The sequence below is a fragment of the Osmia bicornis genome, chromosome 6 (assembly GCF_907164935.1).
Source record: "Osmia bicornis bicornis chromosome 6, iOsmBic2.1, whole genome shotgun sequence".
In the NCBI taxonomy this organism is placed as follows: Eukaryota; Metazoa; Arthropoda; class Insecta; order Hymenoptera; family Megachilidae; genus Osmia; species Osmia bicornis.
In genome coordinates this window covers 5,741,375-5,762,766 of record NC_060221.1, presented here as the reverse complement: position 1 = coordinate 5,762,766, position 21,392 = coordinate 5,741,375, and the positions used below count along the sequence as shown (strand labels likewise).

Below are 21,392 nucleotides of genomic sequence, written 5' to 3'. Positions count from 1 at the left end.
TGAAATGATATAAATATAAAATTAATATTCAATGCTCTTAGGTAATATTCATGGAGCACTGGAATACGTCCAGTAGTACTACCAGTAGTACGAAATGAAATTGATCATCAACTGCATGTGCATCCCAACTATAATAGAATCTCACCTTAAATTAACAAGATTAAATGCAGCAATTAATCATGAACATAGAGCGGTTACAAAGGAAATTAGAGAGGCAAATTCAGTCGTCAGTATATTATCCCATACCTAACAGCATTGCTGGCTGTGCTATCAATGCTGGAGGCGCTGGGTCTTTGATCATTCCTATAATACTTTGCTGCCATCACACCGCTACCACTGTCAACAGATTGTTGGGACTGTCTGCGTCTATGATGGCGACAATTATGTTTCCGTTCACCGGGGCTGGGTGTTTGTCCAGCAACCACGGAATCTCTTCTGGATCTGGCACTCTCTCCGGAACCTCGTCGAGAATTCCTCGATTCCCCTGAATCTATAAAATAAAATTATTAATAACGGTCTTCATAAAGCAAAAAGTAATATATTTACTAGTGTATTTAGAAAGTTTTTACTTTTACCACTTCTTAACAGTGAGGTAAGGGGTAGTTTGAAATTTAGTTTGAAAATAATGAAAACTGGTGTACTTTATAATTGAGGTCAAACAGTGAAGAAAAGGGAAGTAGGTAAAGTAAAATGAAGTAATTATTAGAAATATAAATACTTTCTAAAGATCGACGACTAGTAGAACGTTATACCATTGAATTTGTACAGAGTTCACTAATTAATTGACTGAGCTAATATTTTTTAAGAAATTTTGAATGATATTGATATTCAGGAATTAATATGTCATATATTACATATAAACTGACAAATAGGTCGAAAACACTGCCACGTACAATCTCTACAAATTATTATAGGGGTCGGAAAGTTCTTCGGCTCAAACAACTTTCACCACAAATCATGTCAAAAACACGCTTTTATTGTCTTGCCACGTGCTTCAACTTTATTAGGATATTTATCATAGATATAGACCGAATCTTATTCTTTTCTTTTAATAAAAATAATTTTATCAAAAATTAAAAAGAAAATTGAAAAAAACCATTTAAGCAATATACCTCGACGAGGGGTAGGTGAAATGACGGTAGGTGGTGGTTGAGTTTGAGGGGTGGCATCTTTCTTGCCCCACAATTTAGCGATGTCATTCTTGAAATCACTAATGGCCGAGTCTCTTCTGGATTTCGTGGACGCCTGACTTCTGATCCCGCTGTCTACGGAACTTTCCCGCCTTTTACGAAGTCTTTCCAAATGACTGGCATCCGTCGTCGTCTGCCTGGACCATGGCAACGATTTCGCGATGTCCGCTAACGTTTCACGTCGACATAATTTGTTCCCACGGCTGCTCTTTCCCGAAGTACCACCGCCGCCCCATTCCCTTAATATATCCGTCAGCTGAGCTAGACTGGACCGTCGACGACGTTGATTTGTCGGCGACGATTCTTGGGGCTCGTTAGGCGGCGAAGTGGGCGTAATTTGTGTTGCTGAGTCACGTCTTCCTGTTCCTGGGAAAAAAAAGTGTTTTTGCAATGAAAATTAAAATGAAGAATGAAGGCTGGATGAGATAATAGCAGTTTGGTTTTACAGGTAGGATAGTTAGGATTGAAAATAATAATTTAAATATTTTAAAATAAATGTTGAATAAATATTTTATAATTAAATAAAAATTGTTTGATTAAATTAACAACCTCCTATTTGTAGATATAATGAATTGTTTGTATTAATTTTCCACATGTCCGTATGTCTTTTATTAAAACAAAAAAAGGATCTAATAATCAAATTACTAGTATACTCGCCTAGACGTTGCCTGAGCGTTGACTCCTCCACCTGTTCCCTGACAAGATCGTCCCAACCATTGCCTCCTTGCCATACCAAGCCGACCTGATGGCTCAGGATCGGCAGGTTGCACACGAAGCAGATCGCTGTCATGGTCCTGAAATTGAAACGCTCGGTCTCGGCTTGAGCAGGCAAAGACGAGTCGCCGATCTGTCATCGGCTAATTGATAAACAGATTGTGTGACTCAAGGTAAATAACGGGTGCAAGGTGTGAACGATTAAGTTAGGTGAATTCGAGGCCATGCCAACAGAACACTCCAAAAGTCAAACACACACTCGATCGAAATCGTGGTTTCTTGGCTAACTTCTACGTTGGATTTCTACAATATATTTTTTTTTTCATGCTTGGCCAGTTGCAAATTGTACCTTACGTGAAAAATGAAATAACTTACGATGTTCGGAAGCTTCATTTAGTTCACTTTCTAGCTAACTACTGCGTTTAAGATGCTACTTTTAGGTTGCACGGGAAGCTGATGTTTGTTCGAACGATTTTATAGAATAGTTAAATAGTTAAATATTTTTTATAGAATTACATAGTGTGCTAGTTCAACCTTTCTGAGAGAGATGATCTTTAAAACCACTGATTATTCTAAAAAATAAATGAAGCAAATTTAGCAAATTTAGTAATAAAACACTCCATTTTTAACCACTTTAACAGGAAACATTCTGTAAAAAAAATTAATTTCCTTCATTTAGATTTTGTTAAATATTCAGTTTCTAAAACAAACCTGAACAATTTTCCAAATATTTACTTACTGAATTGATGTTCTGATAAAATGGAAACGAAACACCCTCTATATACACATCTCCTCGAATACTTTACATCAGTTCGATCGAGAAAGGATGCATCAGATTTTCATCAACTTCCCACGCAATCGACACTACCGATCGATAGCGTGTACTTCTACGAATCGCGTCACAAGTTAGGACAAGTGGTAAGCGGAAGCGGATACCAGACGTAGTAGGAGCGTGTAAATTCGCAAGCTCCTGATGCCGCGTTGTCGAAACCACGCTTCTCTACGCCCACCCACTCACCCACACGGTGCGTGGGTGTGACGAGAAACGATAGTAAACGATCGGTAAATGGAGCAACGTTCCGCACAATGTATATCTGTAATATACTAGAGGCACAGCGACACAAGTCTGGCTACAGAGAATTCACGAAATCAGAGTTACAGAAGCGTGGATGCAGCGAGATATCACGTTCTACGATACGCAGAGTGGTACATGAAATTCATACAAATCGTACCTCTTTTCCGATTGCAATTATAAGAAAGGAAATGAGTAGTTCAAAGTAGCGCCACTGCAAAATACACATGCTTCGTTGCATTAAAAACAAAAAATAAAATGTAGTTTGCTTTGAACCACTCGTCTCTTTCATCTGTTTCTTCTTAATTGCAAGTAGAAAAGTGGTATGATTTATTGACGTTTTGTAAACCACCCTGTATATACAGGAATATTCCTGTATTAAAACGATGTACACAGGGTGTGATAAAATTATTATATTAGGAATAGGGTGATTCCTTGCGGAGAAGCAGGTTGGAAATGTGGATGACATTTTCAGAGATTACTTTTAAACAGGAAATTATTAATTATGTATGTAATTAGATGTGAACCAAACTACAATAATTTTTTTCAGAAAAAAGGAAAAAAGTAAAGAAACAAAGAAAGAAAACAAAATTTCCTACATTTTCAACCTACTTTCATGCAAGTGATTACCCTATTTCTGTTCATACCACATCCTGTACAGAATTACTAAAATACTAGAAGAAGAAAAACTATAGATAGAATGGAAAAGCAAGAAAGAGAATAAAGAGAAATAGAAGTATAGTGTCGCGTGCCTGTCCTCATAGTATTCAACGCATAATAAAAAACTCTCAAAAACTGTTCTCAGAATAAGGCAAATAGAATCTGATCTGTTTTAGTCGACCTGTAATGTCGAAGTCTGGGGTTCTGCAACGACATCGCATGGCAAGGGCCTGGCCGACCTGCAAAAGATACACACACACACAATGTTTTCTTCCATCACGGCACCCCGAAACCTAAATTGAGGGTAGTGGACTCGAAATGGAGAGAATTTTCGATGATGTAGCAGCCTGAAAATCGCCATCAGTCGCAGCAGTCGATTCGGTCGCAAAAGAAACAATTTTATTCCATTTTTCTAAAAAGCACCCCCTTCAGAGACTTTCTTATATATTGTTTTTCTGTTCCACGCTTTCATTCTTTCTTTGTGGTTTAATTAACCTGACGAGCTGCCGTTTAACGAAGTTTAACGGCCCTCGAGCAAGAATGCTTCCATTTGAAAATGTTCAACCTCCGTTGGACGATTTAAAGACGAAACCAGTTGGCACGAGTCGAGTGGGAACCGCAAGTGTTTGCGAAATTGAATGGAAACGATTAAAGGTCCATCTTTCAGACAGTTTTTTTTTTCGATGAACGTTTTGTTGATGAACTCGAAGAGAAGAGAGTGAATGAAGAATTCAAACAACCAAGGGGCTCGATTTGAAGAGTTAGCTTAAAAGGAATCGTTCGTTTCCAGTTTTTTTATGAGAGTTAAGTATCTTTTTTGTTTTCTTCTTTAGAAAAATATAACGAATTTATGTATATAAGCAGATTGCAATTAAATTTTATTAATGAGCTGATAATGGCAAAATGAGAAATAATATTTTACATATGTTATTTGTATGGATTTTGAATATTATGAAATTTTGAATACATAATTTATTAATAATAAAATGAGAATTTTTGTTATAGCAAATACTTTTATTTTGTATAAATTAAATATTTGAAATTTCCCTGAAGAGAGCAAGACGTATATTTTGTATTCCAAAATCAAGCATTAATTTCTAATAATTTAAAAAATTTTTGTTAATTGGTGAGCAATGCTTAAAAATATGAAAAATATTTAAATTTAATATTTATCAAATTAAAATTGAATTCGAGATGACCTTACAAGATCTATCAATCTCGACGTTAAACAATTTTTAAATGAATATTCCTTGCTCTTAATTGCAGATTTCATTAATGATATGCTGCACATTTCATTAATCATATTTATCTTTGGCATAGAAATCACCTCGTTTTCAACTATATCATAAATTCTACCGAAATGGCAGACACAAAGCACGTGTATTTACCCTCAAAACACACTCGTGATATTCGATCATCAAACGCAAAGCTATTTTACGAACATCAACATCTAATATCAAATATCGACAGTCTAAATACAAAATTCGAATAAACATAAAACACACCGGTTAACGTTATTGGTTCTCGTCTATTACAAACACACTCTAATCAGAACAAACGGTTTCAAACATCACGAGTTTCCCCATTTCCGTTCTACAATATCCATTATTTGTGCTCGCCTGAAACGGATTAAACCGATTGTTTTTGTAAACTACAACAACGTAAATATTTGCTTTAATAACTTTGTTAAGCAATTAAATATTGACGTAAATACAGTAGATTGCCAACATGAATTTTCATAATTTCTACAAAATTTAACAAAAATAAATATTGAAATATTCATTCTTTAGTGGCAATAATAATAAATAATAAAATCAAGGGTAATAAGTTAAGTACAAAATGAATTTTTTCGAGGTATCAGTCTTTGGTGGTAATAATAATTGCAAAACTGAAAATAAACAAAAATGTTATCTATCATTTTGAAGATATATTTCCAATAAACTAACCAAATTAATGACATAGAATTACTTTAAAAAGGAACCACAAGGATTTAGCGATAATCGTTTCTCAGAATGTGAAATCATCCCCTTGAATATAACCAGTTTCCATGTGGACCCTACTTCCCTGAGTCAGCCAATTTTAAATCCATTCATATGTTAATTTGATCGGTCATTAACGAGGGTAGATACAGGGGAAGCTAACAGAAGATAATAATAATTGACGTAGTAGGGAGGCAGGTGGTGCAGCTTTCGGAACTTTTAGACACCCTGGAATACATTTGGAAATTAAATGTCACTGGGAACTTTACGTTTAGAAAGTTTCATGATGCTTAACGATCAAACGAGCGAAGTTGTTTAAAGGGAATTTTGAACAGCTCTGAATCGAGTTTCGAAAAAATTATTTATCATGTATGAGCCTCAAGGGAAGGTTTGAAATAATTTTTTAAAGTGACTTCGTTGATTACCCGAATTAAAAACAGGTTTACTCCACAAAATTTTAATTCATTGGAAGTTTAATCAAGTGAATAGGACCTAACTTTTTTTTGGAAGAAATATATAAATTCATACCTTATATTAAAATTACTACAAAATTAAAATTTTTTAAAGTATTCTTTTATAAATTGTATTACTTTACTTCCTTTAGTTCACTCATTTGAAATTATATATTAAATTTGAAATTCTTTATTTATATTAATTTTTATACTATTTATAACACAAGTTTTATTTAAATAAATAAAACATAATTTTATATAAGTTGATTTAATAAATAAATTTCATTTTTAATGAATAAAGTTTGTACGCTTTGATAAAAATAGGATAAGAAAGTTTCTTTTGTAATGTTTGAAATTCTGACAATGAGAAATTGAAGTAAACTTTATGTAAATTTTTTTTTCATTTCTCTTTGTCTACTTCAATATCCAAGCAGTGAACCTTAAAGTATTGGTGCAGTGAAAAAAAGTCTTAATGCAACGGGTTAAACTAACGAAGTAAATTCAAACTTCCTAGAGCCAATTCAACTCGGTTCAATGTTTTGTGCGTTCCATTGTCTCCGATGTACTTTGAAACTTCTCTTATTCATCGTTGCCGAGCCAAGAGCTGTCTTTTGTCTTGTCCCTGGTACTATTTTTAACCAGAACCCGAGACCTACTGATTTATGATACGTATAGAAGACTGAATCTTTCCTGAAACTTATTTCATCCGTGTGCATCGAGGATTTTTCTCCTATACATACGTCTGAAACTTCAGATCTTTCTTCATTTTGTAAAGAATTCAGATTCAACCCAGGAAATATTCATTTTCTTAAATTTCATAAAATATAGTATATGTTAATGTTTCATTTTACATTAGTTCTATTCTGAAATTTATTACGAATAATAGGGTTTGTTATTATTTGGTATAATTAAATTCATTTGTATATTGAATTATATTGCAAAGTTGTTATGAAATCATAAAGGGAAATTAATTTGTAATGTTGTTGAATGTTTATACAAATAGACAACGTGTAATATGAATTATGGAGTTAATAATGTGGGATGTTAAGACGGAAGGTTGGCAACGCGCTAGGGTAAAAAAACAGATGAGAGTGCGTGGCGTGTGTGCGAGGCAGTTTTTTCTTGCAGGAGCGAGGAAATCGTACGTTATAATTCTATGATATATGTTAACTGTTAAAGTGTAATAATAAAGTTTAATATTTACAATATCTAAGAATCCTACAAATATTGGGGGCTCGTCCGGGATGTGAATGAGACAAGCCAACGAAGACGAACGAAAAAAGAAAAATCACGACGAAAAAAATGGCATGGCGCCGTAACAAAGACGACGACGAGTGAAACGATACGCGGTAGTACAAAAACGACGCGAAGACGAGCTGGACGACGAACAGCATTACGACGATTAAGACTAAGACGAAACAAGTGATATAAGTGTACGGGAACAATTTACGATGGAAAATCTCGCGCAAAACCCGACAATCGAAAGCAAAATTAAATTAGCCTCTCGTGCGGCCATAGTGGCATTACACAAACTAGTGTTCGAGACGGAAGGAGATAGAGGAAATAGACGCCGTTTACGTGAATTTACTGGTTTCACATTCAGGGAGGAATCTGCCGAATATCGCAATAAGATTGAATACGCTGGTGGATTATCGATGGGAGATCTAACGTCTATTTGTAATATTCTCGGTCTTGACTACTCGGGAACGAAAGAACAGTTGTTAGTGCGGATAATAAACAGTTTAATGGACTTGAATTCGTTAAACAAGGATAACGGCAAAGACGATGACGAAGACGAAGAGGGACCCGACGACGAAGACAACGAGAACAACGACGATGCAAATATTGATGGCGCTATTGGTCATGAAAATAGCGATCACGAGGAAGACGACGATAGCGACACTAATAGTAATCAATCGCGGGCGCAACGAACGACGGTCGGTAACATAAACAGAAACGTTAGTGCGGTGACCGTTCGTGACGACAACAAGTTGAAGTTTGCGTTAGGATATAAAGACGTCGAGGATATGATCAGACCTTTCGATGGAACTGACGCTCACACGATAGAACGGTGGATAGCAGACTTTGAAGAAGCCGCCGCAATGTTTGAATGGAATGATCTACAGAAAATAGTGTTTGCCAAAAAGTCATTAAAAGGTTTAGCGAAACTGTTCGTGCAGAGTGAAGGTGTAATAAAGACGTGGAGAAAACTAAAGACGGCGTTAATCGAAGAGTTTTCACGAAAAGTGTCAAGTGCGGAACTTCATAAGCAGCTTGAACGACGGAAAATACGGGGAGATGAAACGGTACAAGAATACTTTCTCTCTATGAAAGAATTGGCCGCGAAGGGAAATATTGAACCGGAAGCATTGTTCGATTATGTGATAGATGGGTTACGAGACGATGCTAGTAACAAAGCGGTGTTATACGGTGCAAAAAACTATCGTGAATTTAAAGAACGTTTAAGAGTTTACGAAAAAATAAGACTGAATAACCAAGAAAAATTTAACAAGCAGGCGAAATCTAGTTTTCATGGAGATCATATGACGGGGAGGAAAGACGGCGGAAGAAGATCTACGAAAGAAGATTCATCAAGGAAAACGACGAAAGACGACTCAACAGTGAAAGGTGGTACTACGTCTAATAAACCGGAAGTGCGTTGCTATAATTGCGGTAAGCTAGGACATCAATCCAAAGACTGCGATAAAAAGACGCTGGGTAAGAAATGCTTTAATTGTAACGCCTTCGGACATGAGTCATCAAAATGCACCGAACCTAAAAAAGGTAAGAGGACGGAGAATTCTAGTAATCCAGATAGCGGTACAGTCAATATAGTACAGACGCCAGTCAAAAATGATGCAATCAAAGAGGTCATGATTGATGATGTTAAAGTCGATGCTCTCATAGATACTGGTAGTCCTTTGAGTTTATTGCGTGAAAATGTCTTTGCGAAATTGAAAAATAAACATATTAATAATTTTACTCGTGTTTTGACTGGTTTTGGAAACGGTGAATCTAAGACTTTAGGTTATATTCAAGCTAGAATTTGTATAGATGATATGAATTACTCATTGACGTTTCATGTGGTTCCTTCTGATGCTATGAATATGAATGTTGTGATTGGCAGAAATATTTTAGAGCAAGCTGAGTTAAAATTTGATCGGAATGGCATTACGATTATAGAAAAAATAGATCCCATATTATCGATGCAAGTAGATGTGTCTGAAGAGGTACAAGTCGATGTAGATTCTGAGGCAAGGCCGGAGACACGCGAAAGAGTTAATGAGTTAATTGCTACTTATGAACCAAAGATATGTAAGTCGACTGATATAAAATTGAGTATTTCACTGAAAGATGATAAAGTAATTTGCCAAAGACCGAGACGATTGCCGATAGTAGAAAAAGAAATAGTGGATAAGCAAATAAAAGAGTGGATGGAAAATGGAATTGTCGAACCAAGTTCATCTGAATTTGCAAGTCCTGTTGTAGTCGTCAAAAAGAAAGATGGAACCCCACGAGTATGCATAGATTATCGTCAGTTAAACAAATTGATCGAAAAAGATAGGTATCCTTTACCCCTTATAGAGGACTTAATTGATAATTTACGAGGTGTGTCTATATATAGTTCCATAGATTTAAAGAATGGATTCTTCCATGTAGAAGTCGAAAAAGAAAGTCGTAAATATACAGCCTTTGTGACGCACAGTGGACAATTTCAGTTTCTTAAAGCTCCATTCGGATTATGCAATTCACCGCCCGTGTTCCAACGATATATTAACTATATCTTTCGTCCTTTGGTTAATGAAGGAATAGTATTAGTGTACCTTGATGATGTAATTATTCTGGCGACGAATGAAAAGGAAGCGGTTGAGCGATTAGAGTTAGTTTTGCGAGTTGCTGCAGAGTACGGTTTGAATTTGAACAAGAAAAAATGTCAATTCATGAAACGACGTATCGAATTTTTAGGCCAAGTCATTGAAAGTGGTACCGTGAGTCCATCGTCTGAAAAAGTAAAAGCCGTTACGCATTATCCAGAACCAAAGACTACTAAAGAAGTACAGCGTTTTCTCGGGTTAACCGGATATTTTAGAAAGTTCATAAATTCATATTCGTTAATTGCAAAGCCGTTAAGTGATCTGTTGCGGAAAGACAAGCCGTTTCAGTTTGGTGATAAAGAAGGATGCGCGTTTGTTAACCTAAAGCGAGCGTTAACTACTGCGCCTGTTTTGAAGATATTTGACCCTAAAGATGAGACGGAGCTGCATACAGATGCATGTCAGGACGGCTACGGTGCTATTTTATTGCAGAGGTCGACTATGGATGAAAAGTTTCATCCGATACATTTTTGGAGTCATAAAACTACGCCGACAGAACGAAATTATAAGAGTTACGAGCTAGAGGTTTTGGCAATTATTGAAGCCTTAAACAAATTCCGTGTATATTTATTAGGATTACATTTTAAGATTGTAACTGATTGTGCGGCGTTCAATCAAACGATGCGAAAAAAAGAGGTTTCTGCGAAAATATGGAGATGGGCTCAGCTATTGGAAGACTATGATTATACGATTGAACACAGACCTGGTACAAAAATGAAGCATGTGGATGCGATAAGTAGAGCTTCAGTTATGTCGGTCACATTAAACGATGTTATTTCACGAGTAAAAAGGGGACAAGAGGATGACCCAAAACTCAAGGTCATTATCGAAGATGTGCAAAAGAACCGGAACAATGACTATACGCTGCGAGATGGAATCTTGCACAGATTTATCAATGGTACCGATTTGCTGGTGGTCCCAAAGTCGATGGAAAATGAAATCATTAGGACGGCGCATGAAAAGGGTCATTTTGCTGTTAAGAGAACGGAAGAGAAAATTAAGAGGGAGTATTACATCCCGGAGTTGACGAAGAAAGTGGAAAAAGTCATCACTAACTGTATTCCGTGCATCCTAGCAAATAAAAAGGAAGGTAAACAGGAGGGATTCCTTCATCCCATACCGAAAAACGAGGTGCCGCTGTTTACGTACCACGTCGATCATTTGGGTCCATTGGAGTCAACGAGTAAGAACTACAACCACATCTTTGCAGTTGTAGACAGTTTTTCCAAATTTGTATGGCTCTATCCTACCAAATCAACAACGACGCGAGAGGTCATCTCTAAATTGGAGCTTCAGAAGCAAGTATTTGGCAATCCTGCTCATGTTGTTTCTGATAGAGGAACTGCATTTTCCTCTCAGGAATTTAGCCAGTATTGCAACGCAGAGCAGATAAAGCACACGATGATCACTACAGGTTTGCCTCGATCAAACGGGCAAGTCGAAAGACTCAACCGGACGATTATTCCGATCCTTACGAAGCTGTCTTTGGAAGACCCTGCCAAGTGGTATCAACATGTGAGTCGAGTTCAGCAGGTGCTGAATTCAACCTATCAGCGAAGCATTGGAATGACGCCGTTTGAGTTGCTGATGGGCGTGAAAATGAGGCAGAAGGAAGACTTACGACTCAAAGAAATAATTGAGAATGAATTTCGAGCGGATTTTCAGGAGACTCGAGACGCACTTCGAGCCCAAGCGAAGGAACAACTCCTGAAGACGCAAGAAGAGAATAGGAAAACCTATAATTTACGACGACGCGAACCAATTAAGTATAAAAAAGGAGACTTGGTTGCTATAAAGCGTACCCAGCTGGGGCCTGGACGAAAATTGCGTGCAAAATTCTTAGGTCCATATGAGATTGAGAAAGTTAAACCGAACGATACTTACGATGTAAAAAGAGTGTATTCAGGTGAAGGGCCTGGTGCAACTAGCACGTGTGCCGAGTATATTAAGCCGTGGGTCTCAGATAAGGGATCATCCGAGGCGGATGATAATTCAGGATAGCCGAATGTGGGATGTTAAGACGGAAGGTTGGCAACGCGCTAGGGTAAAAAAACAGATGAGAGTGCGTGGCGTGTGTGCGAGGCAGTTTTTTCTTGCAGGAGCGAGGAAATCGTACGTTATAATTCTATGATATATGTTAACTGTTAAAGTGTAATAATAAAGTTTAATATTTACAATATCTAAGAATCCTACATTATAAAATGAAATTTATTATACGTTTCATGTTGTTTCAATAGAAGATTGGAAAAATATATTAAAATAAATAATCGTCAAAATTTAATTTTTACCTTCACTACCATAATTTATGTGATTAGTTTCTCATTAAAGTGATTATTACAAGACGACCAACTTTATGCCAGTTTCATTATTCTCCTTTCAAAAAATTGATTAATTTAATTTACTAAAAATTTAAAATTCAATTATTTGTTTATTTATTTATTTATACTTGTTTCACTATATTACAGAAGACATACGAGAAAGTAAAGGTACTTAAAAACTGAAAAGAAAAACTCAAGAAAAAGTGCAAGCAATTTAGCGTCGCGGAGAATGTTTGCTATATTCGCATTGCATTTTCATAAATTCAGAAAGTTTTCCGACGGAAGAAACTACATGCTCGCAGAATTCGTATTCATTTGAAAGTTCCAACGACCTTGATGAGAAGCTTGGAAATGAATTTTTTAAGGTTATATAAATCACACCGTTTTTACCCCTTTTGGGAAATATTAAACGACACCCTCACATCATTGAGGGTTGTTATAAATATACGAAAGAAAAACAAAATTTTAAATATTAATAGTGGATTTATGCGAAGCAATTTATTTTCACACTATTGCATTTAATAACAGCGTTAATTGTGACCCAAATTTCCATAATCTGCAAAATTCATAACTTAAAAAGATATTCCAAATACAAATTTAGAACAGTCAAAAATATAAAAAAAAACCTTCTCGTTAAATGTAGAAAATTCCGAAAATAAAAATGAAGAGGAGTGTAAAATAAAATTTAAATTCTTGTTGCATTAGCGGTGTGCCAGTTAAGTAGTTCAAGCACGTATATGGTCAGACACCTTCTTTATCTTCCCATTTTCGCTAAATATATTAACTACCATTTGCTGATAAAATAAATTTAATATAATATGACTGATTGGAAGGTGAAAAATTCTGAATACAACTAATACCATATTAATTATGATATGTATAGTAAATCAACACACTTATGATACCACCTAAGTGTATTTGTTATTTCATATTATTAACTCAGTCTTAATAGTACGCACAGTTTTATTTTATTTTTCATTTTCAAAATTAAATTTAAATTACTGCTGCCTTGGTGGTCCGCTATCTGAGAGTTAAGTAGTTCAAGCGCGTGTATAGTCAGACATCTACTTTATCTTTGCATTTCTGCTTAACAATAGCTGGGGATCCACTCTGTATATCAGGGTCATTAAAATCACTTAAGTAGACCACGTTTCACGTAATTACTGCTGTTTCTATTGTTTCATTCGTTTCGTATAAACTGCAAATGTTTTCTGTTCGACGTGGAATTGTCACGAGTTGTAATAATGCGGTACAATACAACATCGTGTTGCGGTTCGTATTAACGAGCACCAAAACATTCACCTGTCACCATTGCAATAAATTCGACATTTTCCGACGCGACATTAATTTCCACCAACATGGGACACTGCGTATAAACGCTTCGTTCCGAGCCACGTGCGGGAAAGTGAATCAATTGATAAACTGCGATGATTAAACCACGATTTTTTAACCCGATTCTCCTATATTTCATGGTAATCGACGAATAAATGCCAACTATTCAGCGTGCTGTGCAAGGACGGAATTTATGGCGTAATTTGTACAGAATTATCATCGCGTCGTCATTGTAACTATTATTCGAAATTCATTTTGTGTGTTTATGAATTTTGATCTCTCTGGTTTAAAAAAAAAATTTTTATTATAATTTAGTCGACTTTTAGATTGTTAAATATAAAGAGGTGGATTTCTAAACATAGAAAGTATAGCATCATTTGATAATATAAAGGTATCACAAAATGACACTCATGATACACGAATTTGAAGCTTAAAGTTTGAAGAAAAGACCTGTGTAAACGTTTTGTGGATATTTTTAATACAAAATGTGTGGGTCTGTTCTAGTGTCACATGTAAAAATATTTCATTTATAGCCTACTTTTACAATTAATTTTGCATTCAAATTTCAGAAGAAATTGCACTCTTCCAATTAGACTGAAACATGAAACCATTATTGTAGAATTGTAAATTTGAATTGTAACTTGAAAACAACATCGAGTTTGCATCAAGGAGCTGAAAATTTCTTTCCCAATGTAGCAAACGTTTCTGTGATTGCGTCTTTTGTCGGAATAATTTGATACTTTTGCACGGGTGTTACAGTAAGACAGTTTCTCTCTGCTAAATCGTAAGACTCGTTTGCATCTGCGTTACCTAGACTCGCTTAATAACATTTGGCCTCGAAAGTAATCTGGAAACGCTCGTCCAGTAAAAACTCATCTGCAGAATGGCATGAAATACGAAACGACAACAGGAAAGCCGTTTCCAGATATTTTTAAGAGAAATGTCAAGCTTCTCTGATGCTTTGCTTCATGGTCGACAGAAATGGAATTATTGTCTGTTCGTAGATAGTTCATAAACATTAAGCAGATATATCTCTGAATTTTTATTTACTCTTGGAATCATTTTGTTAATTTCCGTTTAAAAAATAGTATCATCAATCAAATGAACCTATTTACATATCTATGTAAATTAGTTTTTATTCCAATAAATATCAGTTTTTCTTTCCTTTTTTTTTCATTGTAATGTAGACTTGACAGCCATTATATCATGAAGTCTCGTGATGATATCTCGTTTTATGATACCTCGATCAGCTTGAAGCAACAGTCGACATGTTTACAAAGCCAGTGTGATCCACAGGTGGCTCTTAAAACCGAGGGACGAACCTAATAAAACGTCTTCGAAATCGTGAAATGCTTTTACGATCTGTTTATACTTGATAAGTGACTTTAGAATAACCAAAGGAATGATTACTAAAAAGATTTTATATTATCTTGTTTTAACAGTCATCTATGAATAACACTGATATTTGTATAAATAAAACAACAGTAATATTCCATTGTCTCCAATGTTTCAGCCAAAATTTTGGTAAAAATTTGAAATTTAATAAATATTTTATAATCAATGAAGAAACAAATATCTCCTTGAATTATAATTTTGCAAACACTGTAATAATACCATCGGTGGTTATTTATGTGAAAATAAAGATAATTCTGTATTTCCTGTATTTATTTCCAGTTAATGAAACACACAAAAACTAATTGGAGCGAAAGAATATTTTTCCGTTTGAAGAACAAAACCGAATATTTGCTTATACGAACGATAAAAGAATAAACAAAGCTTTGTAATATTTTCATTGGTAATCGACAACGAAAATATTTTTCGACCTTTTGTTTCGATTTTATTCCGGTTCAAAGCTAGTGCAACAAAGAATAAAAATACTAGCTTTTTTTATCATGCAATATGATTTTGTAAAGAAAACATCCTGACGCAATTCCACGAACGTCATTCACTGTACAAGTTTATTCAAGTTGATGATGTTGAAATCTGACAACAGAATTACAAAACATGTCTGTGATGTGTCATTCAAGAATTAAAAGATAAAAAAAAGAGAGAAATGCTTTCAGACAGCATTAATATTATGTTAATAATGTAAGATGTCATGTAATTGAAAAATTAAATAAATCACCAATTGCCCACGAACTCTTTTTTACATTCAAATTGAATACACTTGTAATTTATTGATACGGGCTGCTTATCTGCAAATAGATAATGCATTATCACCCAAAAAAGGGTCGACGATAAATTCAATGGGATCATCTCCAAGTGCTTCATCCTCCATAGAAATCAATCACCCTAAATTCGCCTATCATTGATCGCACACTACCTTAAAGCTGCTTTTTTTGAAGATTCTTTTCAAATTGCTTCTCCCATACAAACACATCACGTAAAAACGTCCCTTCATTGAAACTTCAACAAAAGGGAAAGAGCAAATAGTTTGTGGTCGGAGAATATTCGTGAACTATACAAAATTCAACAATATATCCCTGTGGGGATCACATGGGGAACTGCAAGCTAGCAGTTGTGGACAAACATTGACGAAAATGAAAGAGCAAAGACCGGGAAAAAATTCCCTGAGTCTCTTTGTTCCAGTGAAAGAATTTATGTTCGTAGATGAAAGAAGAAAAGAAGGGTGAGCAGAAAGGAAAGGGGACGAAGCAAATGAAAGTGTCGCGAGACGCTCGCGAAATACGCTTCGAGAATTATTTATCGTGGACGAAGCAGATGATAAGGAACGATGAAAAATGGCAGCGGAGTCGCTTGGAATCCCGATTTTATTGCGTTCGTGTAGAAAGTGGTAGAGTCTTTGTTAGAGTATTTAGAGGAATTTGTTGAAGAACAGTCTTATGAGATCTGCAGTCATTGTTTCAATGGACCCAAGATCAGATTTTTATTTAATTTATTGTATTGCAATTGAAATTTGTATGAAAAATATATTATTTTAAAATAACAAGCTGGGAACTGTGAACTATGTAATTAGATCCATGTGCCATTACATGTATGTAATTGCAATAATAGTAGAAAGTAAATTGATAATAATACAATGAATTTATTGGTAATTATTCTCACAATTTAATAAAGAAGATAATGAAATTTAATTGAACGTATAAAAGAAATTTCATTGTTCAATATCGCACAATAAAATTAATTAATCTTTAATTAAATTTCTCATTTATAAGACAATACTTATAATCATTATTATCTGATGTCCCATAACATACTACATATTTAACTAATTATATCAGGATCCAATTATCTTTCATCCTTGAGTTCTCCTTCTTTGAAGCATCTGCTCTAACAATAAGTAATTAAAATTACACTCAATAATTGTTTTTTCCCATCTCTCAATCTTCCAGTCAATCATCCACTAGAAAAAAGTACCATTCTCGGTACACTTACTCTTTCAAATACCTAAAATCCACTTTCTCAGAGCTGACACGTAAAAACCTCTATTACGATTGAAGTATAATTGCTTCCACGAAACGGTTTTCGAAATAAAATCACAAGAAAAATCCATCTAACTTGTCTGACCAGAAACGAGAGCGTGATTTCGTTGAAAAGCATCGAACATTGAATTTCAATTCGAGGCAATATTCTGTGTGAAACGAGTCGTCCGGTTATCAAACAATCTGAACGTACGTCACCGTCGCGAAAATCAAATTTCATCAGGTGATAGTGGCTAGTTTCCTGTATCCGTACTGAAGAAAAATGAAAACGTCGCTGTGAAATGAAAAAGCTCCTACTAAAACGGTATAAATTGATCAAAAGAACGTGAGAAAATAAGTACAAGGAAAGTGAATTCGATCCCATGGATGACTGACGACGTTACTAACTCTTGCACGTGCTACATCAACGAGACATTGAAAAATGTAGTTTTTTGTTGTACAGTGCTGAGCAAGCTAGGCATCCCCCAAGAGAAATGGCCATGTCAAGGAAAAAACCCCATTACTGGCGTGTAAACATCCAGTTGGAAGAAGGTTGCTCAATATTTAGCTTACCTTTGTATTAAACTTCATAGTGTTTAACACGTAATTCAGAATCTGTCACTTTTTCTAAATTAATCTGAATATTAATATTTTCAAAATTATTGTTATTTTATTATTTTCTACAGTTTTATATTAAATGTTGTATTATTTCATAATTAAAAATTATATCAATTTCTTTTCAAATTAATCTTAATATTAATATTTTCAGAAGTAGGATTCTGAAAGGTATCATTCTCATTTTAATATTTAATATTTTTATATGTAAGGAAATATATTATTTTAATAATAATCAGAATTTTATTTGATTTTATTATATACTTTTAAATATACAACAAACTTCCTATCATTCCAATTGTACTACCACTTACAAAATGAAACAAAATGTGAAAGGATGTCTAGGATAAGAGTTCAAATTTGAATAGGGCTGTTTGTTGAAATTTTTCATATCATATATCGGGTAGAATATCAAACATTGCCTACAGAACAGCGTAGCACATTTTACTTTGTATCGAATCGATATTTGGAAGGAAGGTTAATGGATTTTTATATCTGATGGCCCGGAAGCTTTTCATGGATCTGAGGAGAAATATGAGTTGAACTTTTTCCATCACTTTCCTATTTTTACTGCCTCCGATAAGAAGCATTGATTCAGGTATTCTCTGTTGTCCTGTTGATACAGACAAACAAAATTTTGTATTGATATACTAAAGCATATTCTGTTAAGTACATTTTAATCATGGACAACATCGTAATAAAGGTTGTTCATATCACGTGTCAATATGACATGGATAAATGGAAATGCTCTACACTTTATTCAATATCAAATAACAATCGGAAGTAATGAAAATTGCTGTTGAACATTGATATTCTGGCAAAAGAGATGAACTTGAAAACAGTGGATTTCAACGAGATGAAAACTAACACGGCGATAAATATTTCAATCTGAAACAAACGCGACATTGTTCGAGAATATAAAACGTGATTTGACAAATCCTATCGCAGTATTTTTCCAGTTTTGACTTTCATGAATTGTGTGTGTGTATTTTTTTTTCGAAATATAACTGGCCGAGTTTACGCCACGTTTCGTGAAATATGGTTATTTTCGAATCGAAGAATTCCAATTTTGTCGACGTAAAAAAAAGTATTCCAGAAATTTATTGTTTGGAGGGTATAGAATGTTGTTCCCTGACGTTTTACAACAAACAAATTTATGGTAAATATAAACATTTGAATTGCTTCATCGTTTAATTGCAATGGGAGCAATCACGTTGGAAAATTGGAATAAAAGGTCGAAGGTTGAAATAACGTCATAATTTCAAGTCTCAGGGTTCAATTTTCTCAAGTTAAAAGTTTAACAGCTGTAGGTAATTAAAATTGAACACTGGTTCTAGGAAAAATAAACTTAATTAATTTCAACTTTCGCATGCACAGTTCAGTTATTTACCCATTAAATAAAATAGGAAATAATTGGGATCTCAATTAGTATATTAATTAATTTTCGAAACAATTCATATCGAGGTCAATTATTTCGTACAATAATTTCCTTTATTGAATTTATGGAATATTGCATATTTTTAGAAATATTTGCAATATTTCAAAAAATAAACCAAATACATAAAATCCTGAATAATCCAAAATATTGTAAACCAAATGCGCTGCAATTTTATATCTCATAAAATCTCAAAGTTCCTCGTAAAAAATAAACCAAACGTAAAATCTTCTCATCACCGTAATACAAAAGAATAGTAATTACTTTTTAGCACACGGAATTTTCAAATCACGAAGCTCTTTTTTTCACAAAAAAAGAAAAAGTATTTTAGTTCATTCCACGTTTCAGAATGGTCACATCAGTTCAGACCATTCCACATCGAACTGCGGTTTAATCACCGAGTTTCCGGTTTGCGCGCACGAGCACGCATCGAAAATCAGAGATAAACACCGTGAACCATTGTTCTCGTTACGATACAGAACAAAGAGGAGAAGCAGGAAAAAAGACAGCAACGAACAGTCATCGGATCATTTTATGCCTTTCGCGTCCCTGCCCTCGATTATTATTTCACGAGCCAAAAAAAGAACAGAACGGAGCAAACAATGTGCAGCTTCACTGAAAGCCGTTTGTTCGTTTCGAAGCCAAAACACTCGAGAATTTTTTCGAATACTTGTTCCTTTTTCGATCAATAACAAAAAAGTACAGAAGAACGAACACATAGTTCCTCGAAAACATGGCCCTTTAAATTCTGATTGTTAAGGAAGAATCGTTGAAAGAAGAAGCTGCTGAAAGTAAAGTTTTCACAGAGGAATGATCTCTTTATCGTGATCTTCCAGATTTGACTTGATCACAATTTTTTGAATATGTTCAGAATTAAAATGGTGAGAGATTGGTGATCTACCTTTATGGGGCAAATACCTTTTCTTTTATTAAGTTTAAGGGTGTAATTTTCCACTTTGGATCACGAATCACTGATACAGTGACAATTTATAATACATTTTAATGTACACTCTACATGACATCATTCTGCAATCCTTTAGAATCTCCAAGTGCACCTAATATTAATCCCAATTTACACGTTGCTGAACCTATTTACAGATCAGTGTCTCCGAAGAATCCCACTATTGAATCCGAATCCTCTTCTTCGCAAGAGTCTCAAAGCTTTCTTACACGTCCTCAAGAGAAGCATTCTTCACCTTATATCCCGACCGGAAGTGAATTTTCCGCATTTGATCTTACTTCAAACGACTCTTCGGTGTCCTCGAGTTCCTTGCAAGTAGTAGAATACACGCGAGGCTCTCAGAATTCTGTCGAAGGGATGTTCAAAAGCTTGATACAACTCGCAACGAATACGAGTCGCGTTCTTAATCAGGGCCGCGAAAAGAGAGTGGTTTCAACGAATGGGGAAAAAGAAAAACGACATAGAGATATCATGGATAGGAAGATATGCAATAAGGAAGAAGACCTTCGAAGAGTAACTTTGCTCCCAGTGAAGCGTCGTGTTAGAAACTCGCTAGTTATTAATACCACAGCGTACTTTCAAAGTAAACCAGCAAGGTGAACTTTCGTTTCGTTCGCCTACAGCGACGAGATGGCATTAATTTAAGAGATTACTGCATGCGACGACTTCTTCCTTGGTTTGTTATTTCCGTACGGTAAATCGTTCCTTCTGGGAACTGTTCCGGTAGTAATTATGTCAAGAAACGTCCCTATTAATTATTCGAATTGAGAGTCTACTATTTCTTTAATCGTTTAACTATTAATAACTTTCTTAACTGTAAACACAGTGAGGGTTTTATGAATTTTCTTTTGAAATTTTTTAAAATAAATTTTTGTATTGAGCAGATTTATGAAGAATAATTATAATGAGAAGAAATAATTAATTTGCAACTATTAAGGGGTATACAATATAATTAAAATCAATAAAATTTTAAATATTTAAAACGTTCAGAATTAAAATATTCAAAAAATGTTAAAAAAAAATTCTGTGAAAAATATTGAGATGTAATTTTAGGTAAATGGAAGTTTTTCTTTGTACGTGTATGCATACATATAATAATAATGGAAATTCTGGAAATTTAAATTTCGTAATTGTTTTTAATAATGCTCACCTAATTATCGTATTTCATTGTTATATTCTTGATATCATAACCCAGCAGCAAAATAATTATAATAATTTTTTATTACCAGCAAAGTCGAAAATTAGCGAATTTCCAGCTTTGTTCTTTCAAGCTTCCGGTTGCACGAGAACTTGTAATCAGAAACTCATTCACAGCTGGAAATCCACTCTACATTGTATCGTTAACAAAGTTATAATGGTGCTTTTTC

The 21,392-nt window shown here is 34.6% G+C and overlaps 1 protein-coding gene across 2 annotated transcripts in view; it reads right to left on the bottom strand.

Annotated features, from left to right (window-relative positions):
• Positions 1 to 21,392, bottom strand: part of LOC114878520 — a 95,463-nt gene that overhangs the window by 26,673 nt on the left and 47,398 nt on the right. For both annotated transcript variants that reach the window (XM_029192433.2, XM_046286062.1), the window contains exons 2-4: positions 1,848 to 1,984; positions 1,113 to 1,556; positions 247 to 490 (exon numbers count right to left, since the gene is read on the bottom strand). In XM_029192433.2, the coding sequence (XP_029048266.1) occupies positions 247 to 490; positions 1,113 to 1,556; positions 1,848 to 1,980 (821 nt within the window). In that variant the 5' untranslated portion in view covers positions 1,981 to 1,984. The remainder of the gene's footprint in view (positions 1 to 246; positions 491 to 1,112; positions 1,557 to 1,847; positions 1,985 to 21,392) is intronic.